General features: G+C 41.9%; 1 protein-coding gene across 1 annotated transcript; it reads right to left on the bottom strand.

Moving 5' to 3' along the window:
* Positions 1-12: 12 nt before the first annotated feature.
* Positions 13-13102, bottom strand: HEBP2 (heme binding protein 2). The gene is made up of 5 exons (XM_015429181.1): positions 12847-13102; positions 12240-12315; positions 10087-10222; positions 4525-4705; positions 13-1853 (listed from the first exon to the last, which is right to left on the bottom strand). Exons 2-5 carry the CDS (start codon positions 12312-12314, stop codon positions 1679-1681), a joined length of 567 nt encoding a protein of 188 aa, XP_015284667.1. The 5' UTR covers position 12315; positions 12847-13102; the 3' UTR covers positions 13-1678.
* Positions 13103-19615: the final 6513 nt, after the last annotated feature.

The following is a 19615-nucleotide window of genomic DNA, read 5'->3' as shown; positions in this document are numbered from 1 at the left end:
ATTCAGTATGTTTTCTATCGATCTGAAAGTTAGCAGTAAATGTTTCAAATGCTAATGCAAATAAATTTTGAAAGCCATTAGTTTTGTAAGTTAGAGTCATGATGGTCAATACTTTTTTGCAACAAGGTGTGTACACAAAAGGAATAAAAGCATTTAGTATCCCCTGTTGTTAGCCCATAAACACTATTTATCTTTATAAATACAGGCAGCCTGCCAGTGAGTGGTTATATGTCTACTTTCAAATTCAAGTGTGGCATTTAGTACAAAAGACACTTATTTACTGTGGGCAAGACTTTGTGTATGCCAGCAGGTTAAGATGAGGCCTGTCTGGCTTGCCACACTTTTGGAGCTTAATCTTGTAATATACAGCCCTGACATAGTTTGGCTACCACATACATTCCTTTTTTTGTTCTCTGCCGTAGAAGCACAAGGAGAGGTGACAAAAAGGAGATTTTCTAGACATAACAATGCAATTAGCAGCATCAGCACCAATAGTTTTCAGCGTAAACCACAAATTCTTCTGTAACCCATCTTTTAATCAACCAAGTGACAAATGTCATATTTTCCAGCTGAAGTGCAAGGGCTGATCACCATGTCACATTATATACGCAGCATTACCACTGTGCTTGATCTTTTAGTGTTTCAAAGGGGGGAAAAACCCAGGCGTCTTTCCAAAGGAATATAATAGCTGGATGGTAAAAGTCTTTTAAAACTGTGGTGCTGTGGAGCTTTGCATGTAATGTAGGTGAAGCATCAATGATCAAGGCATCAAATGGTCCTTTTTTCATTTTTTTTTTTAAAAAGCCTGTTGAACTTTTTTTGTCTGTCACAATGCCAGGCTTGTTCACACAGTTCTTTGACTGGTTGAATTGCCCTAAGCCCCATTGTTATGACTTATTCATCAGTCATGCTTTTAAGGTATTCATTAAAGAACACCATACAGAATGCAAAAAGCACTCCTTAGGACAAAAGTGCTGATTGCAATGGGTTAGAGAGCCCAATTCCATGCCCAGGTCCTGTCCACAAATCAATTCAACCCTAATTTTTCCTTAATTAGATGCTGCACCTTTACAGTTACCTGTAATTACAATGTATAGGCTTAAAAGATACATACACAGCACGGTGATGCTTATTAACAGCTATAAATGGCTACGCCCTGACTGCCCATAATGGGCAGATGCTTCATATCCTTGAAGACTACGCAGTAGTTTTGTGTAATGTGGGGTGCCGTCAGCCATATTTGGGAACACTGTACCTTGTATCTGACATTAGGGGTTTAGATACTCCTGTCTTTAAGGTGTTTGGGAAACACAGGTGGCAATTCATGACCTTCATTGTCCATGCACTTATTTCAATCAAACTGAAAGACTGTATGAACACAAGTTTTCCTCTAAAAAGAGAAAATTCAGTCACATAGAGCATAACGCACATCCATTCCAAATGCCACTTTGATGGAAAGTTGTACAATCTTTCCATCTCCGATGGAAAGTTGTACAATCTCATTATCTACGTATCACCTCTCAGAGATTTCAGGACACAGAATATATATAGTTGGAGAAGCAGAAAAATTGATTAGGAAAAAAAATATTAACAAAAATGGGGCCTTTATCTGTTATTTCAAAAGTTACACTTTGTTAAAAACTAAATGCTAAAACATTATGACTCAAGTACTGGGGTTTTATCTCCTGATAAGCCAGACTTCATTATGTCGATTCATCAATTTAAATGGACTGTCATAGCCAGCAGTATAGTAAACCCTTTCTTGAAAAGTTTTGCCATCCCGCTTCAAACTTTCAACAAGTGCCAGTATTTCGTCTTGGTTCTTTTTGGCATTGGTAAATCCTCCAAAGGATCTGTTGAAAATAACAACACATTAAAGTTCTGCTTATGCTTAGCAAAGGGTGCTGCCTAACTAGCCTGAGGCTACCTCTGTGAAAAGCACAATCTAGACAGGTCATGCCAAAATTGGTACTCAAAACTATTGTTAGCTGAAAAGTCCCTTAAATATTAACTTTAATGGGCTTAAAAGCATTTCTAATTAATTGCCTATAGGCTTAGATTTATTCATGTTTTAATTAATCTGTGTTATTCAACGGGATATTCCATTATACATAAGAATTATTTCACTGTGCACAGGCATTCAGAGTGGAATACAGTGGCTGCATGCACAGATACTGCTTTATAAAGATCTGGTGTACACATTATGGGTCTATGAAAGCTACTTCTGTGTGACACCAACTCTGCCATCACCCAAAGCCAAGAACATCAGCGGTGGCAGGGAGATGCAGATGCTCCAAATGATGTACACATGATAACCCACTATACAATCTAGTTCTTGTTGGTATATCTGTAAGAAAACTTGGTAAGCAAATGGGACCATGGCTGCATTTGGATTTACAATGCAATCCTATGCAGAGTGATTCCAGTCTAAACCCAGACTAGAGTAATTCTGCATTACTAGTGGCCCCAGAGACTGTCGAGATGGATTGTGGAAGCGATCAAGCTTTGCTACGCTTTGGCTAAGAGACCTCTTCCAGGTCAGCTTCGCGCCCATTCTACAAGGGCGGTGGCGGCGTCCACAGCTTTCCTGAGAGGTACGCCGTTGGAGGACATCTGCAGCGCTGCGACTTGGGCTACTCCGCTCACCTTCGTGAAGCACTATGCCCTTGATGTCTGGTCTACTCGTCGTGTGGATTCATCAATTTAAATGGACTGTCATAGCCAGCAGTATAGTAAACCCTTTCTTGAAAAGTTTTGCCATCCCGCTTCAAACTTTCAACAAGTGCCAGTATTTCGTCTTGGTTCTTTTTGGCATTGGTAAATCCTCCAAAGGATCTGTTGAAAATAACAACACATTAAAGTTCTGCTTATGCTTAGCAAAGGGTGCTGCCTAACTAGCCTGAGGCTACCTCTGTGAAAAGCACAATCTAGACAGGTCATGCCAAAATTGGTACTCAAAACTATTGTTAGCTGAAAAGTCCCTTAAATATTAACTTTAATGTGCTTAAAAGCATTTCTAATTAATTGCCTATAGGCTTAGATTTATTCATGTTTTAATTAATCTGTGTTATTCAACGGGATATTCCATTATACATAAGAATTATTTCACTGTGCACAGGCATTCAGAGTGGAATACAGTGGCTGCATGCACAGATACTGCTTTATAAAGATCTGGTGTACACATTATGGGTCTATGAAAGCTACTTCTGTGTGACACCAACTCTGCCATCACCCAAAGCCAAGAACATCAGCGGTGGCAGGGAGATGCAGATGCTCCAAATGATGTACACATGATAACCCACTATACAATCTAGTTCTTGTTGGTATATCTGTAAGAAAACTTGGTAAGCAAATGGGACCATGGCTGCATTTGGATTTACCATGCAATCCTATGCAGAGTGATTCCAGTCTAAACCCAGACTAGAGTAATTCTGCATTACTAGTGGCACCATTTGTATGTGAATCAGCTGTATACACAGTTTGAGTCCAGTGGCACCTTTTTTGATCAACAAAGTTTTATTCTGTGTATAAGTTTCATGTACATGCACATTTCTTCAGATACCACACGAAAGCTTATATCCAGAATTAAACTTTGTTGATCTTAAAGGTGCCGCTGGACTCAAACTTTGCTCTATTGCTTCAGACCAACATGGCTACCCACCTGAAGTTGTATATGCAGCTACTATAATTTGCACAACCATGGTTCAAAAAAACACTGCCATTGTTGTGTAAATTGGGTCAATATAGAACCCCCTCTGTGGAGATACAGACATAAAACGAAATGCCACAGTTCTCCCAGTGAGTGCTGCCTCCCCAAAAGCATAGCCTTGCACACTTATGGACACTTGGCTTTGGTGCCTAACATAAGCCCGTCTGCCATGCTGCAGCCTCAGCCTAAAGCTGTTTCATGAGTTTTTTTGTGTTGGGAAACCCTAATGAGACTGGTTTTAGGGAAGATGAGAAGCAGCAGAAAGTTGTGAATGTATACTTCTTGTATTAGGAAAGATTTTCCTCAATATAATAGGTGCAGAGCAGTTGAAGTTACACAATGGAATGTGCAGTAGGACCTGAAGCAAATGCCTCAGATCAGTGAAAAATGTGGGCACGGGGTGAGGGAAATGTCTGCCCTTTTTTCCTACTACCTAAACTCCTAACGCATTTTTTAAACTTCTCATTTTAGCTATCTGTGGAGGACCTCCCGATATTCCGATTGAAAATACATTGTACAATATACTTTAATAGCCACAAGGTGGCAGCCAACTCAATATCTTTGGTGACAGACTCACCATTACTAAAGCAGCTGTGTGTTATTTTTCCATGCAGCTTCATTTGTTTTAACACAAAGCAGCTACCACTAATATTCAAAACACAGTGGGGCTGCTATGTATTAAAAACAATCTAAAAACAGAGGAAAGTCATTAACAACCGTAGTGGGATATCTATTTTGATCCTTCTGTACACAATTACTGAATTAAAGATGCAACATAATCTGCATTTTGCAGACACACGTAGAATAGCACTTACCTGACAAACACAGTAATTGATGGCCTGTTTTCAATGAAGACATCAGCCTCTGAAGGCTTAGGTGGATTTGCCTGGTGTTTTGATGGCAAGTAAAAAGAAACAGTTGTGATGGATTCACAGAATGGACCAGCACCGGGCTCAACATAGCATGTGACTGGAGCAGTCATATCTATCTTCATCCCTGAAAGAGGCAAGGTGTTGTTATCAGCCATACTGGTGCAGCACACACCACATTAGTGCAAAATAAACTCCAAAGTTGAAAAGCAGGAGTGGACAACAAATGGCTGCCAAGGGAGATCTGACCCACCCAGACTAAAGACACACAACATTTTTGGGGGGAAATTCTAGAGCTGCCCACCCCACGTTCAGTGAAAATGCTCCTGTTCCTGGTGCCGAATGACTGGCTTCTGGGGTTGCCAACTTCCAGGTGGTAGATGGAGATCTCCCACTATTACAACTGATCCACAGAGATCAATTCACCTGGAGAAAATGGCCACTTTGAAAGTTGGACTCTATGGCATTAGCCCCCCCACCCAAACCCTGCCCTCCTGAGGCTCCACTCCCAAAATCTCCGGTATTTCCCAACCAGAAGCTGGCAACTCTACTAGCTTCTTGTGTTACCAACCTTTCCTATTTGCCCCAGACAGAGCCTTGGATTTTTAAAAAAAGGAAGGACACTGGGCAAGACTGTCACAACTGAACCAGAGTGTACTAATATGTACATCTGTCAATTGTGCAGTCAAGTTTTTATCACCACTTGAAAATCCAGTGAGCTCAATATTCAGATTATAGTTGTTTTCAACCTTGGGTTTCTTCCCCAGAAAAACTGGTTTTTAGTAAGTTGCCAATGCCATACGACACCACAGGAGAGTGCATGGGCCAGTGGAGAATCTTTAACTGACCAGATATGACCATGGACATATCACAGCAAGAATTGCCATAACAAGTAATCCCTTTCCATTTATATAACAACGGGGACTGCAAGTGTTTAAAAGCATTTTTTTCTTATTACAAGTATTATCTGAAGTAGTCATTCATGTACAAATTCTCCTTCTGATGTGTCCATTCCCCTTCAGAGTCCAGGCTTTTCAGACGGCCTGCTTCCTACCAGCAAGCCTAATGACTGACCTGACCCGAGAGATGGGGTTGCCAACTCTAGGCTGGAAAATTCCTGGAGATTTTAGAGGTGGTGTTAGGGTGTGTGGTGTTTGAGGAGGGGAGGGTCTTCAGCAGTGTCTAATATCATAATGTTCACCTCCAAAGTGACCATTTTTTCCCCAGGGGAAGTGATCTCTATTGAGATCAGTTGTTGTTCCAGGAGATCTCCAAGTACCACTTGGAGGCTGGCAACCCTACCTAGTGGATTTTGACACAGTTTCCCCTTCTTGAGGAATGAATCAGTTCAAGCTTTCAAGGCTGGAGACTAGGAAAGGGGCTGCAGTTTCATTCAAGTGAACCAGGGGTCTGTTGTATACCCTACACATTCCCCTGCCATATAAACCCCACTGGCCTCAGGAATTCTCTTTCTTCACATTGACAGCTTGTAATTTAACATTATATGAAAAAGATTTCTGCCAATGTAGGAAAAGCTGGCAACCCTAGTCAGGACTGGCCCCCATGAGTTCCCCACAAAGGCTTGGAAAAGGGCATCCTGCCTTTGCCTTTTTACTGACAGAACCAAGCTTGGTTGCCTAGCAACAGTCACTGAGGGAAAAGTTAGTTCCACAGGAACCAAGGAGGAGAAGTGTCTTCATCAGGAGAGACAGCCATTTTGGTAGTTTATTCTGTGAGAGAAGAGTGTCCAGTCTGGCAGTGGGTGGGGGAGAGGAGCGGACCCAGCACCCAGCCAATGGTACTCGAATACTTTTGAGTAGCAGTTGATGGACCAATGGCTGATGGAGCGCATAGCACAGCCAATGGGAGAGCTGGAAATGGCCAACACGTTGGGACAATTAAGGCCCTGGTCACACGGGCTGGATATTTCGGGGAGAGGCGTGGCTATTTGCCCTGGTGCAGTTTGATCCAAGATTAGGCGATTAGACGCGCCGGCGGCACACCACGGGTTCATCCCTCCGCGCCAGCGGGTAAACAAGGGTGGCGATCACACAACGATCCTGCAGCGCGACAAAGAAGCGGCACGGCGCAATCACACCAGCAATGGTTAGGCGCCGCTGCCATGACAAACGGGGTCATTTTTTTAAAGCCGAAACGGCACTTTCGCTTTCCTCTTTGTGCGCATGTGCCATTGGGTGCTTGTGTACATCTTGTGGAGACTTGGGGGGGAAACCCGTTTGCGAAGGGACATGGGCGGGTGCCAGATGCCACCACCGGAAACGCGATCAGACGCCAGCCCTTGCCCCGCGGTTTCCGGAAACTAATACCTCGGAGGTACTAGTTTTTAACTCCGCATCTTTGGCGGGAAGCCTCGGGTTCGGCACGGGAGCTCTACGCTTCCCAGATGTTGCGTTGTGATCACGCCCGGAAAATCCGCCTATCTTCCGTCTCTGTAGCGTGGCTAATGCTCCGTGTGACCGCATCCTCTATATATATAGGATTTTAGCCAAAAACGTTTGATTTATTTTCAACCAGTGGTTCTGGTCCGACCTTCTGGGGAAACAGGCAACATCCTCTATATGACAGCCCTTCAAGTAGTTGAAGATGGCTACCATATCACCTCTCAGTCATCTCCTCTCTGAGCTAAATATATGCAGCTCCTTTAGCCTCTCCTCATAGGACTTGGTCTTTGGACCTCTCACCATCTTCGTTGCCCTCCTCTGGACACGTTAAAGCTTGTCTACATCCTTTTTAAACTGTGGTGCCCAAAACTGAGCACAATACTCTAGGTGAGGTCTGACTAGAGCAGAGTAAAACGATACCATCACTTTGCGTGATCTGGACAATATACTTCTGTTGATACAGCCCATGATTTCTTCTTATACAAGGTAATGCATTTTGGAACAGCAATAACAATGGAGCACACACTACAGAAGTGGACAGGTAATTAGAGGGTTAATTCTGTTGTAAAATTATTCAATACATAGTTACCTAGTAGGGTTGCCAGCTCTGGGTTGGTAAGTACCTGGAGATTTGGAGGGTGGAGCCTGAGGAGGGTGGGGTTTGGGGAGGGACTTCATCATTGGGGTATAATGCCATAGAGGCCACCTTCCACAGCAGCCATTTTCTCCAGGTGAACTGATCCATATCACCTGGAGATCAATTGTAATAGTGGGAGAGTTCCAGCCACCACCTGGAGGTTGGTAACCCCATTACCTAGTCACTCACTGGGGCTTAGAAGTTTCTTCTCGTATTTTGTTTTGCTTGTTTCTTCCCTTTGATGTCTGCTCAATCTGCTGCAGATCAAGAGAGAAGTCTGCACTGTACCAGTCTAGTTACCTGTTCTGTGTGCTTCAAAGTTAAGTAAAGGTTTTACTTCTTGAAAGAAACTTCAGCCTGGAGTTATTTGCAAAACTGTCTTGTTTATCAATACAAACAGACAACAGTTAATAATTTACAATTAAAATGATCAACCAGTGCTTAATCTGTTTAATAAACTATTTATTCATCAAATCAGTGACAGAATTCTGCCAGGGTAATCAGGGATGAAATATGTGCCAGCCAGTATTAAGGGCTGTTACATATCCTAGAAACTAAGGCCAAATCTGAACCTTGATCATTTGTATTAGGACCTGAGATGGTACACCTTACACCTAGTTCACTCCAGTGAACCAGGTGTAAGGTGTACCATCTCAGGTCCTAATACAAATGATCAAGGTTCAGATTTGGCCTTTAGTTTCTATTGTGTAATACATTTCACAATATGTAAAACTTCCTTACACAACAGCCTATTTGCATTTTTAAAAATCTGTGTCATCCTAGGCCACGTGACAAAGTACTCTAAAAGTTCCCCAGTAGGAATTTTAAAGCTCTTCTAGGCACAAAAGGTTAGTATTGCAGTTTTCTGCACTGTGACCTATTACAAGAGATGGTAATTTAAGCAAGATGTTCTCTCATACCCAACAGAATGTATCACATGTTGAACTGTAGAATGACAGAAGGAGGAAGGGAGGACTAAAGGGTAGATTCTTAAAATCTCCAGCACAGGCCCTGCATAGGGTGAGCACTCACTTCAGAGTTCTCTCAGGATGGATATGTAAAACTTCCTTACACAACAGCCTATTTGCATTTTTAAAAATCTGTGTCATCCTAGGCCACGTGACAAAGTACTCTAAAAGTTCCCCAGTAGGAATTTTAAAGCTCTTCTAGGCACAAAAGGTTAGTATTGCAGTTTTCTGCACTGAGATGGTAATTTAAGCAAGAAGTTTTCTCATACCCAACAGAATGCATCACATGTTGAACTGTAGAATGGCAGAACAAGGAAGGGAGGACTACAGGGTAGATTCTTAAAATCTCCAGCACAGGCCCTGCATAGGGTGAGCACTCCCTTCAGAGGTCTCTCAGGATGGTGCTTCCTTTACAAAAGTTCCTCCCTGTGTTTCTTTTTTGGCAAATTTAACAAAAACCCACTTTTTTATACTGGTCATCTGAGTAACTGAATTTTGCTCTTCTTTGTTATGCTGGTACTTCTTCTGCCATGTCTTTATGCTGATGTTTGACTGTGTCCTGATTAGGGTTTATAGTAAACACTGGTAGATTTAAATTAAGATTTTCAAGATGTCTTGGAGACATTCAAAAGGCGCAGAGCAAGCATTTTAAATCAATAAGGAATGGTCAGATAGATACAGAGATACACCAACTGAAAACGTTAACATTCTCCCCTCTGCCATTCCCCTCCCCCACAAATGCCACCAGGAATCTAAAAATGTCCAAGGACAGGCCAGTCTCAGCAGAGGAGAGGGTCTGAGGACAATATTCCCATTGTCATCCCCACTGAAACCACTGCCAGCAATGGAGGAAAGGCTAGCCCCAATACTTCTATCTGGTAGTGATGCATCTTTGATTTTTGTTTTTTGTCAGCTATCTTGAGCATATTAATGGTAATGTAGGCTATGAATTTAATAAATGAATAGTGAAACAGTTATTCCACTGGCTATAACAGCTTAGCAGTGATTAAAGGGAGGACATCAGAATGGCCTATTAGTCTGCAGGCACCAGAGCTCATCTCTGGAGTTGGGTGGCTTCTGAATCTCCAAAAGCAGTGGATCCCTGTGCCCAGCTGTCTCCCCTCTGTACAAAGCAGGGAAACAACAGTGATGGATTCCCAGCTGCCACATCACTGATGCTGGGAAATCAAACAGCAGCCAGTCCCCTTTGCCATGAAGCACTATACTTTCACACTCAGGTACTCAGGAGGACAATGTCTACCCAACCAGGGGAGCATGGAACTTGTTATCCACAAGGTTACACATTACCTGTATTACAGAGCAAATTAGATGTGAGGATTGTACAACTGATACTGGATCGTATTAAAAATTAGAAAAGAAACTGACATTGCTCAGAAGTATGTATAATGATATTTGGATATATCAGAAGCACATATGATTGTGGTTTAATTCCTGAAGCAAGGAAACATTGTAAATTTAAAAAGCACAGCAAAACATGTACCTTTTTCATTCCTGCCCTTAATATAGTTAAAGAGCTTTGTGAAACCAGTATTGATAGCTGCATTCCAATCCATTGTTTTAACAGATGTGCAAACCCATTTGGCTGCTTCATACTGTCGAATTTCATAATCCGAAGCCTTCACACACATAGGAGACAGATCAAGAATATTGTCAACTGATACTTTTATATAGTAACTCTGTACACGTATTAAGAAACCCTTTTAAAGGAGTCAGCAAGTAGAATAATAAAGTGCATACCATCCTATACAAAGGAAAACCCTGTTCACATGAAGTTAATACAAACCGATTCTGTTTTTACACTTCCACCAATTCCAACCCAGTAACTTTTCTCAACACTTGATCCTACACATACTCAGAAATAAAAGCTTAGTGCTGAACAGGACATGACAGCTACACAACAACAGTCTCCTGATTTTTGATTTTATTGTTTATTTTGTCTACTATAGTTAGTTTGTGGGGAGAAATGGCAATGGGAGCTGCTAATAATTTCCCTGTTCAAAATACTTTCACAAGCTTCTTTTCCACAAGGGGCTGCACAAAAGAGAAAGTTCCCCTTCTACATGAATGCAAAGTAGTTTGGAGATGATTTTCCATAGGGAATACAGAGGGGAAAGGGTTAAAGCCCCCCACATACAACACTTGCTCCTAATTGCAGCAGTCCATGGCTATTTTTAATTAAAATAAACTTGTGTAATATTTGGTATGACCTTTAGTCCTAGTGTTGCCAACTTTTAAACTGGTCCCTCTAGCTGTCCCTTTAATATAATTTGATCTGCAGGAATTACCATGAAAATCTTCAACTGTCCATTTCTGCACATTAAACCGCTATTAAAAAGACAGGACATCATTCCTGGCCAGCTGGAACTCTAATTTATTCCCAAGTAAGTGTTCATAAGACTGAAGCTCAAATGCAGTGATACTGTACTAGGAGATTCTCCGCTTTTGGACAGAATTTAAAGATTTGGCTGGTTATATCATTCTATATCCAAGATCTAGCCTTCCTCTTTGTACACTTTTATTTTTTTTCTCAGTTCCCAAGTCCACCAGGCTCTAAAGCTGAAAGAGCTATTGATAAGTAGCCTTTAAAAATATCTCTCTAAATGAGCTCAAAATCAAAGTTTGTTATGTTTAGCTATGATGGATACATCTTATTTCCCCAATTGTCTGGTGATAGTTGTAATCCCTTCCAGGAACAGAAAAATCAGAAACTACTTTCACTATGTTTACTATCTAAAACTTTAAAAATATTTTAAAACTTATTGTTAATGATAGCACATGGATGTATATAGTTTGAGGAAGATGCATTTCAAATGTTTTAAGGGATTTTTAAACATGCTGTTATATTTTCCCAAAATATTCACAGTATAGTGCTAAATAATGGAGTACTTAAATTGCAGGTTCTTACATATTGTACTACTTTAGATGAAATGTCTTCAAATGCATATTTAAACTGATTTAAACAGGCATCTGAAGATAATTTTTCCAAAATAATAACAAGGCACATCTACATTAGGAAATGGATGGATAGACAGACAGACAGACATCTCCTAATGTAGTTGTGCCTTAATCTCACCTTTGAAATCCATACTTTCAAGTCATTAAATTTACATCTCAATCCTAAACATATTTATAGTTCCACTAAATGTAATGGAATTCACTCCTAGCTAATGAGATTATGCAGTCAGCCCTCTGCATTTGTCAATACACACATAAGAGGGAAAATAGCAGTATGCAGCCTCCAGTGATATCCTTATCACTCTGAAAAGGATGCTTTGTAGAATCTGTTGGGAATAATGTGCACTGTTCCTTTAACACTATCTTGCCTGAGGTACTTGCAACTATTTCTTAAATGTTCATACCTGTCTAGTCTATCTCTGCTCTGGCACTTGTGGAGCAAACCTTATGGACGGGACCACACCGTTTCCATGTGGCATTTGCATCAAGGAAGGGCTCATGTGCTCCAAGGTTCTAACCACTGCCCCTATAACCTGATTCCAGAGGGAACTTTGCACTTTATAATGAGAGGAGTTCTTTGAATCCTGTACAGTGCTCTTCCATACCACTGAAGAAATTAATTCCTACAGGTATAGGTTTAGAGCAAGAGTGCCTTTGAGAAACATACTCACTGCTCACCTGATTTGGCAACGCTGTCCATTTGGGCATCTCCAGCCCAGTAGAAAAGAAGACTTGTTTTATAGCCTTCAGCATCCTGGACAAAAAAAGGGAACAAAATTATATCTGCTCTTCCACACACTGGAATGCAGCTGCAGGTGAGTTTATCTGCTCCCTGAAGTTTGGTACTTTTTTAACACAAGCTAAGCTCCTGTTTCCAATATGGAAAAAGCAACTTTGGGGAAAGCCGCACCTTTGTTTTCCGCGTGGTATATGGCAGATAAAGGCAAATGTTCTCTCCGTTGTTTAAAAATGCGACCCCGTCTCCTTATCGGCCCGTTCCCACCCCTTGCCTCGGCTAAAGCCCACAAACTACGCACGGACATTCACCTTCTGCTTGCCTCTTGGTACTTTTTTAACACAAGCTAAGCTCCTGTTTCCAATATGGAAAAAGCAACTTTGGGGAAAGCCGCACCTTTGTTTTCCGCGTGGTATATGGCAGATAAAGGCAAATGTTCTCTCCGTTGTTTAAAAATGCGACCCCGTCTCCTTATCGGAACTGTGAAATCTCGGCCCGTCCCCACCCCTTGCCTTGGCTAAAGCCCACAAACTACGCACAGACATTCACCTTCTGCTTGCCTCCTGCCTGGTTTCGCCGTCCGACGCAAGGGTCTCCTTTTCCGCCTAGCCCAAGAACTTGTACTAAGAACACTGCCTTGTTTCACAACATTTCACGCTATGCCCTCCGTAGAGCGGGGTATGTTGGGGGAGGGGGGAACAACCCTCCTCCCACCGTCGAAATGTTAGGGACTCTGACGGCACTTGGGGCCATTTGGCCTTTCTCAGAAGAGTCAGCCTACAGGACAGGAGGCCTTGCGATTGGCTGCAAGGAAGTTATAAAAGCTTCCAGCGGCGGCGCACGTGGGGTGATTGGAGAGGCGGCCCGAGACGGTCTGTTTTGCTCGTGGTGGGTCGGGCGTGTCTGTGTGTATGGGCGGGCGCTCTGGCACTCTTTCGCCCGGCCCTGGTGCTTGGTGTCAGATGCCGCTTGTTGTGCTGGCACAGCGTCTCTGGGGAATGAAAGAGTGAGCTCATAGCACATTGTCATATCCCGGGAGGGGGCGGGGGAGAGAGATGAAAAGGGCTCTTTGAAACAGAAGGAATTAGCATGTCTCTCTCCTCTGCACTCCTACACCATTGCACTGCTTTGTGAGGAAAACAGAATACCCTTAAGTGGAGCAGCTATAAGCTGTAGTACTATAGAATGTATGGGGGCGTTGTGATTTACTTCAGGCAGTAATGCTTCTCTATTTTAAGGCAAACTGTGTAAGCAGAAGGCAGGTTTCTCAAGTAGCTCTCAAAGCAAGTCAGAGTGCAGCGAAGACATTGCCACTGAAGCAGCTATTGCTAAAATTTATAGATTGTTGTATGCTTTCACTGTATTTTGGCCACAATGAGATCAAAACTGATGTGTATTGTAGGTATCTTGTGGATTGTAAGCCCCGCCCCCCAAATTCCTCCTAAACTAGCATCCTTAGTGCTGCTTCATACAGGTGGCAAGGCAACCTGTTATGTATGGGGTTATCTGGTTTCTATGTAAAGCGTGAGCTTCGGTCACAAGCCCAATAGGCTGTCAGCATTCTAACCGAACCAACCGGATTGGTCACTGTTGCTAACAGACCAATCTGGATAGACTCTGACTTTCAGCGGGAACAATTCCCATTGGACCCAAGCACTCATCTTTGATTGGTTGTTATTGTTCCAGGGAGTGTGGTTTTCCTGGTTCAGACTGTATATAGTTGGGTCGTTCTCCCTCTGAGGTGGAGGACATCTTGTGGGTGATTCCGATCCATCCCTCCCTTAGAGAGGCAGGACTAATTTCAGTTACTTCCTGTTTCCTGTAGTGGGAGTCACCCTAGGATCAGTTCTTTTCCTGCCTCAGAAGGGAGGGCAGCTAGGTGTAGGCTCTGCCTAACCCTATCTTTTGAAATTAACTTACTTTCACTTTCTCCTTCCATCTTTGCTGTTCCCACTCTCTGAAGAAACGTAAGAAAAATAAGAACATAAGAGACGCCAATGTTGGATCAGGCCAAAGGCCCATCCAGTCCAACACTCCGTGTCACACAGTGGCCAGAAATACCAGGTGCCATCAGGAGGTCCACCAGTGGGGCCAGGACATTAGAAGCCCTCCCACTGTTGACCCCCCCCCAAGCACCAAGAAGACAGAGCGTCACTTGCCAAGGAGCCTTTATCTATACCTTGTGGCTAATAGCCACTGATGGACCTCTGCTCCATATGCTTATCTAATTCCCTTTTGAAGCCGTCCATGCTTGTAGCCGCCACCACTTCCTGTGACAGTGAATTCCATGTGTTAATCACTCTTTGGGTGAAGAAGTACTTCCTTTTATCCGTTCTAACCCAACCGCTCAGCAATTTCATTGAGTGCCCACGAGTCCTTGTATTGTGAGAAAGGGAGAAAAGTACCTCTTTCTCTACCTGCTCTATCCCATGCGTAAACTTACAAACCTCAATCATGTCTCCCCTCAGTCGTCATTTCTCCAAGCTAAAGAGCCCTAACCTTTCCTCATAGGGAAAGTGTTCCAACCCTTTTATCATTCGAGTTGCCCTTTTCTGCCCTTTTCCCAAAGCTATAATATCCTTTTAAAGGTGTGGTGACCAGAACTGCACACAGTATTCCAAATGAGGTCGCACCATTGATTTATATAGGGGCATTATGATATTGGCTGGTCTGTTTTCAATACCCCTCCTAATAATCCCCAGCATAGCATTGGCCTTTTTTATTGCAGTCACACACTGTGTCGACATTTTTAGTGAGTTATCTACTACAACTCCAAGATCTCTCTCCTGATCAGTTTCTGTCAGTTCAGATACATAAAAGGACTTGTCCTTTTATCCCATAATTTTTGAGCTTGCTTAGGAGCCTTTGATGAGGAACTTTATCAAAAGCTTTCTGGAAGTCAAGGTAAACAATATCTATTGGATCCCCCTTGTCCACATGTTTGTTCACCCCCTCAAAGAACACTAACAGGTTAGTGAGACAAGATCTTCCCTTACAGAACCCATGCTGAGTCTGCCTCAATAGGTTTTGTTCATCTATGTGCCTACTAATTCATTCCTTAATAATGGTTTCCACCAATTTACCCGGTATCGACGTCAGACTGACTGGCCTGTAATTTCCCGGATCTCCTCTGGAGCCCTTTTTAAAGATGGGAGTGACATTTGCTACCTTCCAGTCCTCAGGAATGGAGGCTGATTTTAAGGAAAGATTACATATTTTTGTCAGGAGATCCACAAGTTCACATCTGAGTTCTTTCAGAACTCTCGGATGTATGCCATCCGGGCCTGGTGATTTATCAGTTTTTAAGTTGTCTATCAGTCGTAGGACCTCCTCTCTCATCACCTCAATCTGACTCAGGTCTTTCAACACCCCTCCCGAACTCAGCGGTTCTGGAGTGGGCAAGCACTTCTCATCTTCCACAGTGAAGACGGAGGCAAAAAATGCATTTAGCTTCTCAGCCATTTCCCTATCGTCCTTCAGTACTCCTTTTACCCCTTGGTCATCCAAGGGCCCCACTGCCTCCCTGGCTGGGTTCCTGCTTCTAATGTATTTGAAGAAAGTTCTCTTGTTGGTTTTTACGTTTTTTGCTATGTATTCCTCCTATTCCCTTTTTGCCTGCCTGACCTCAGACTTGCATTTTATTTGCCATAGCCTGTGTTCCATTTATCAGCCTCACTGTGACTAGCTTTCCACCGCTTAAAGGAATCCTTTTTACCTTTTACAACTTCCACAAGATGTCCTCCAAGCCTCAGAGGAGAAGGACCCTTCACGGTGAGTAACCAATCGTCGTTTTGTGTGTCTGTCTTCTGAGCTAATAAAGAAATCCCTTGTTGAAACGCTGTCTCGATCTCAGTACATAATACAGCCCAAGTTGTGTTCCATTACTTTCCATCCCACAACAAAATAGATAGTAAGGGATGCAAGGAGGGTGGTTTAACCTAGGCCTGCCTGAATTTCGAGGGGAGGAGGCTCCATGTTAATTTGTGGACATTTGATAAACTGCAGCTTGTTTATATGTGCATCATGTGTCATCTTTTTCTCTCTTTCTTGGCTAGGAGCGTTAGAAATTTGGAATTTGCCCAGGCCTATCAACTTCTGAGAAGGCTCGAAGGTGAGGCATGCAAAACATCTCCCAACATTCAGCTCACCTGGATCTGCAAGCCTCGGGTGCACAGTTTCTCTGTGGTTGACCGCTGCCATTTAGGACTGTTAAACCACACTTTACAGTGCTCATTGTGGTGAAACCAAATGGTGTGGTGGCAGTGGTACTGAGTTTGCAGGCTCTGAGGACTATTCTGCTTAAAGTCTTGGAGATCCATGCAAATTGAAAATGTTTACTGCGGGGTTGGGAACATGCCGGTTGCATTGCATTTGTGATATTAAGGAATTACCGACTGGTAAACTTTTTCTGCTCAGGACCCACAGGAGTAAAGTGGGAGAAAATGTAAACAATTTTTTAAAAACCCTATAAATGGGCACAGAAATGAAATGGACTATCGGTTGGATCCAGTGGAAGAGTTTTCAATCAACAGAATGGGATTTTCTCACATATACCCCCCTTTGTTGCTATGTTCCAAAGAGTTCGCCTAAATGCAGTTCCTGGGAAACAAGGAGATTCTATAGTAGAAGAAGGGCTTCAGCAAAAATCCTCCTGCTTCTGTTAGTGGACATCTACACCTAGATCCAACCAAATATTAACAAAGAGGAAATTAAAAAAAAATTATATCACTTACATCCCAGTCAACAAGAAAAAAAATTAATTTCATGCCGTGTTTGCAGACATTCTTAGCAGACAAACATGAAAAGGAGTTAAGTGGATAAGAAGACCATGACATATTAAGCAATTATTGATCATCTGCTTTTCAAAATGAAGGCCCAGACTTAAATGAAAGTCAGATTTAAGGGGAACTAGTCAACGCTGAGATTATGTCTAGAGTGTGCGGGTATTTTTTATATAAAGTGGTTCAATGCTTTTCAAAACGTAGTTGCTGCATGGCACACGTTTTAAGTATTAAATAAGCTAAGCCTATGCAGCCGCTTTGACAAATATGTTCAGAAGGTCAGACAGCTTTCTTTATGATGTGCTAGTTCTGTATGTGCAATGAACCTTTTTATCTGAAGGAGCTTTTAATAACGTAAGCCTACATCTTAAGTTGTACAGTTTAAAAATATATTCAGATGGGTAGCCATGTTGGTCTGGAGCAACAGAACAAAGTCCAGTGGTGCCTTTAAGACCAAAAAAGTTTTATTCAGGGTATAATCTTTTGTAATTATACACATAATTCAACCCAGAAGTGTGCATGCACACAGAATTAAAACAGAATTAGCCTTTGTTGGTCTTAAAGGTGCCACTGGGATCAAAGTTCAAAAGTATGTTGACCTGTTACTTGGATAACGAGGCCAGAGTTTTTGACACATTTGTTATCTTGTAAAGTAGTTGGTAATGAAATAATTGGAATTTACTTGAAACTATTAGTAGGAAGTAACAAACTGTTTTAGTCTGATGAACTCACTATACAGTATTAATACTTTAGCTTTTGTATTGCTTTTTGTTTATCTGACATAAAAGTGAATTAAATAAACAGATATCTGGAGATTGGGATACTAAGAGGTGGGGAAGCAAGTTCATAAGAGGCTTATTTCTGGCCTGGACTTGTTCTCTATTATTACTTTTCATCCCTGATTTTATCCTTCTGTTTAGCTCCATTCAAGTTAGGGAGCTCTGGTGTACTGGATAATGAGAGCTTTACAGTATGGGGGCATCTCACATCTTTCTCTTCCATCCCCATAGAAAAGTTTGGTATTAGAGTTGTCTATAACAACTGCACCAGATCACACAACTGTGGCTTCCTGAGAATGAACCGATATAGAAGTCCATTCCTTATACAGTATATCTGTCCATTCATATTTCAAAAAATATATATAGACCAGTTCTGAAAAGGCATCAATAATGCCCCTGAATGAGAAGAACTACTGCAGTTGTATCTTCAGTTTAATGGGTTAAAATGGGGAACAGTAAAATAGGAAGCCACTGCAAATGGCATGATGGATGCTAATAGTAAATCTTATTCCATATTGTTCCCTCTTCACAGCAAAAACCTCTTCAGTAGAGTCAGCAGAGGGACATCAGCAATGAGTGTGTGGGAATGACATTAGCATGGAAGGAAAAAAACACCACCTATGAAGAATTGGAGGTGGGGAGAACAACATCTCACCCCTCAAAAATCTCCATTATTAAAATCTCAGAACCTTAATCAGTTTCTTTATCCTTTCCCTTCTCTTTTCCCACTTCAGCTGATGCTCCGTGGCAGATTCTCTCTCTCTCTCTCTCTCTCTCTCTCTTTCTGTCTTCTGGAGAATATTAATCAGCCTCCCTCCCTCCCTCCCTTCTTTCTTTCTTTCTTTCTTTCTTTCTTTCTTTCTTTCTTTCTTTCTTTCTTTCTTCCTTCCTTCCTTCCTTCCTTCCTTCCTTCCTTCCTTCCTTCCTTCCTTCCTTCCTTCCTTCCTTCCTTTTTTCTTTCTTTCTTTCCATGTCTTTACCATTTCCCTCTTTCTTTCTTTCTTTCTTTCTTTCTTTCTTTCTTTCTTTCTTTCTTTCTTTCTTTCTTTCTTTCTTTCTTTCTTTCTTTCTTTCTTTCTTTCTTTCTTTCTTTCTCAACCTGCCTGTATGCTGTAATCATTGTTTGAGGACAGTCTTTTCTGTTGTGGCACACTGCCTGTAGAATGCCTTTCTGAACATTTGACGGTCACCAAAAGTCTTTGCCTGGATATAATTGTACACAGGTGTCAATTGTGTATTTAGAGCTCTTGTAACTTGTATTTAAAATAGCTTTTATTGTTTGTCTTACAGTTTCCCCCCCCCCCATTTTTGTAAGGTGCACTGAACTTAGTTTGACATAATGGGACAAAGAGTCTTTTAAATAAATCTGACGGTGTATGTGTGCATTTCTGTTCAGAGTCTACATATTGGCAGAACTGAGAATTAGCCTGACATTCTACCAAACTATGAAATTTCCAAAACTCTTTATTCTAGTGATGACATGGAGTTTTGGGACTGCCCCATTAATTTCAATTGATATGGGGTAAAACTAAACTGTGATTGTTCCTTTGGAGTTTTTTAAACAAAATACAGTTCTGAGTGGCTACAATTTGAAGAGAGGGACCAATTTAGGAGAAGCAGAGTCATTTAAATCTTTCCTCTCTCACCTGTTTTTCCTGCTAAAACCACTATTCCCTGAGCTGTTTTTTCAGGTATAGTATGAGTACCCCTATTTTCCCCAAGGCTGGTAAAGCAGTTTGGTCATTGGCAATGTTCAGT

This window comes from Gekko japonicus, unplaced genomic scaffold (genome assembly GCF_001447785.1).
Source record: "Gekko japonicus isolate JY-2015 unplaced genomic scaffold, Gekko_japonicus_V1.1 scaffold2895, whole genome shotgun sequence".
Classification (NCBI taxonomy): domain Eukaryota; kingdom Metazoa; phylum Chordata; class Lepidosauria; order Squamata; family Gekkonidae; genus Gekko; species Gekko japonicus.
Note: the sequence above shows the minus strand (reverse complement) of the source record. Positions and strands in the feature narration are given on the sequence as shown.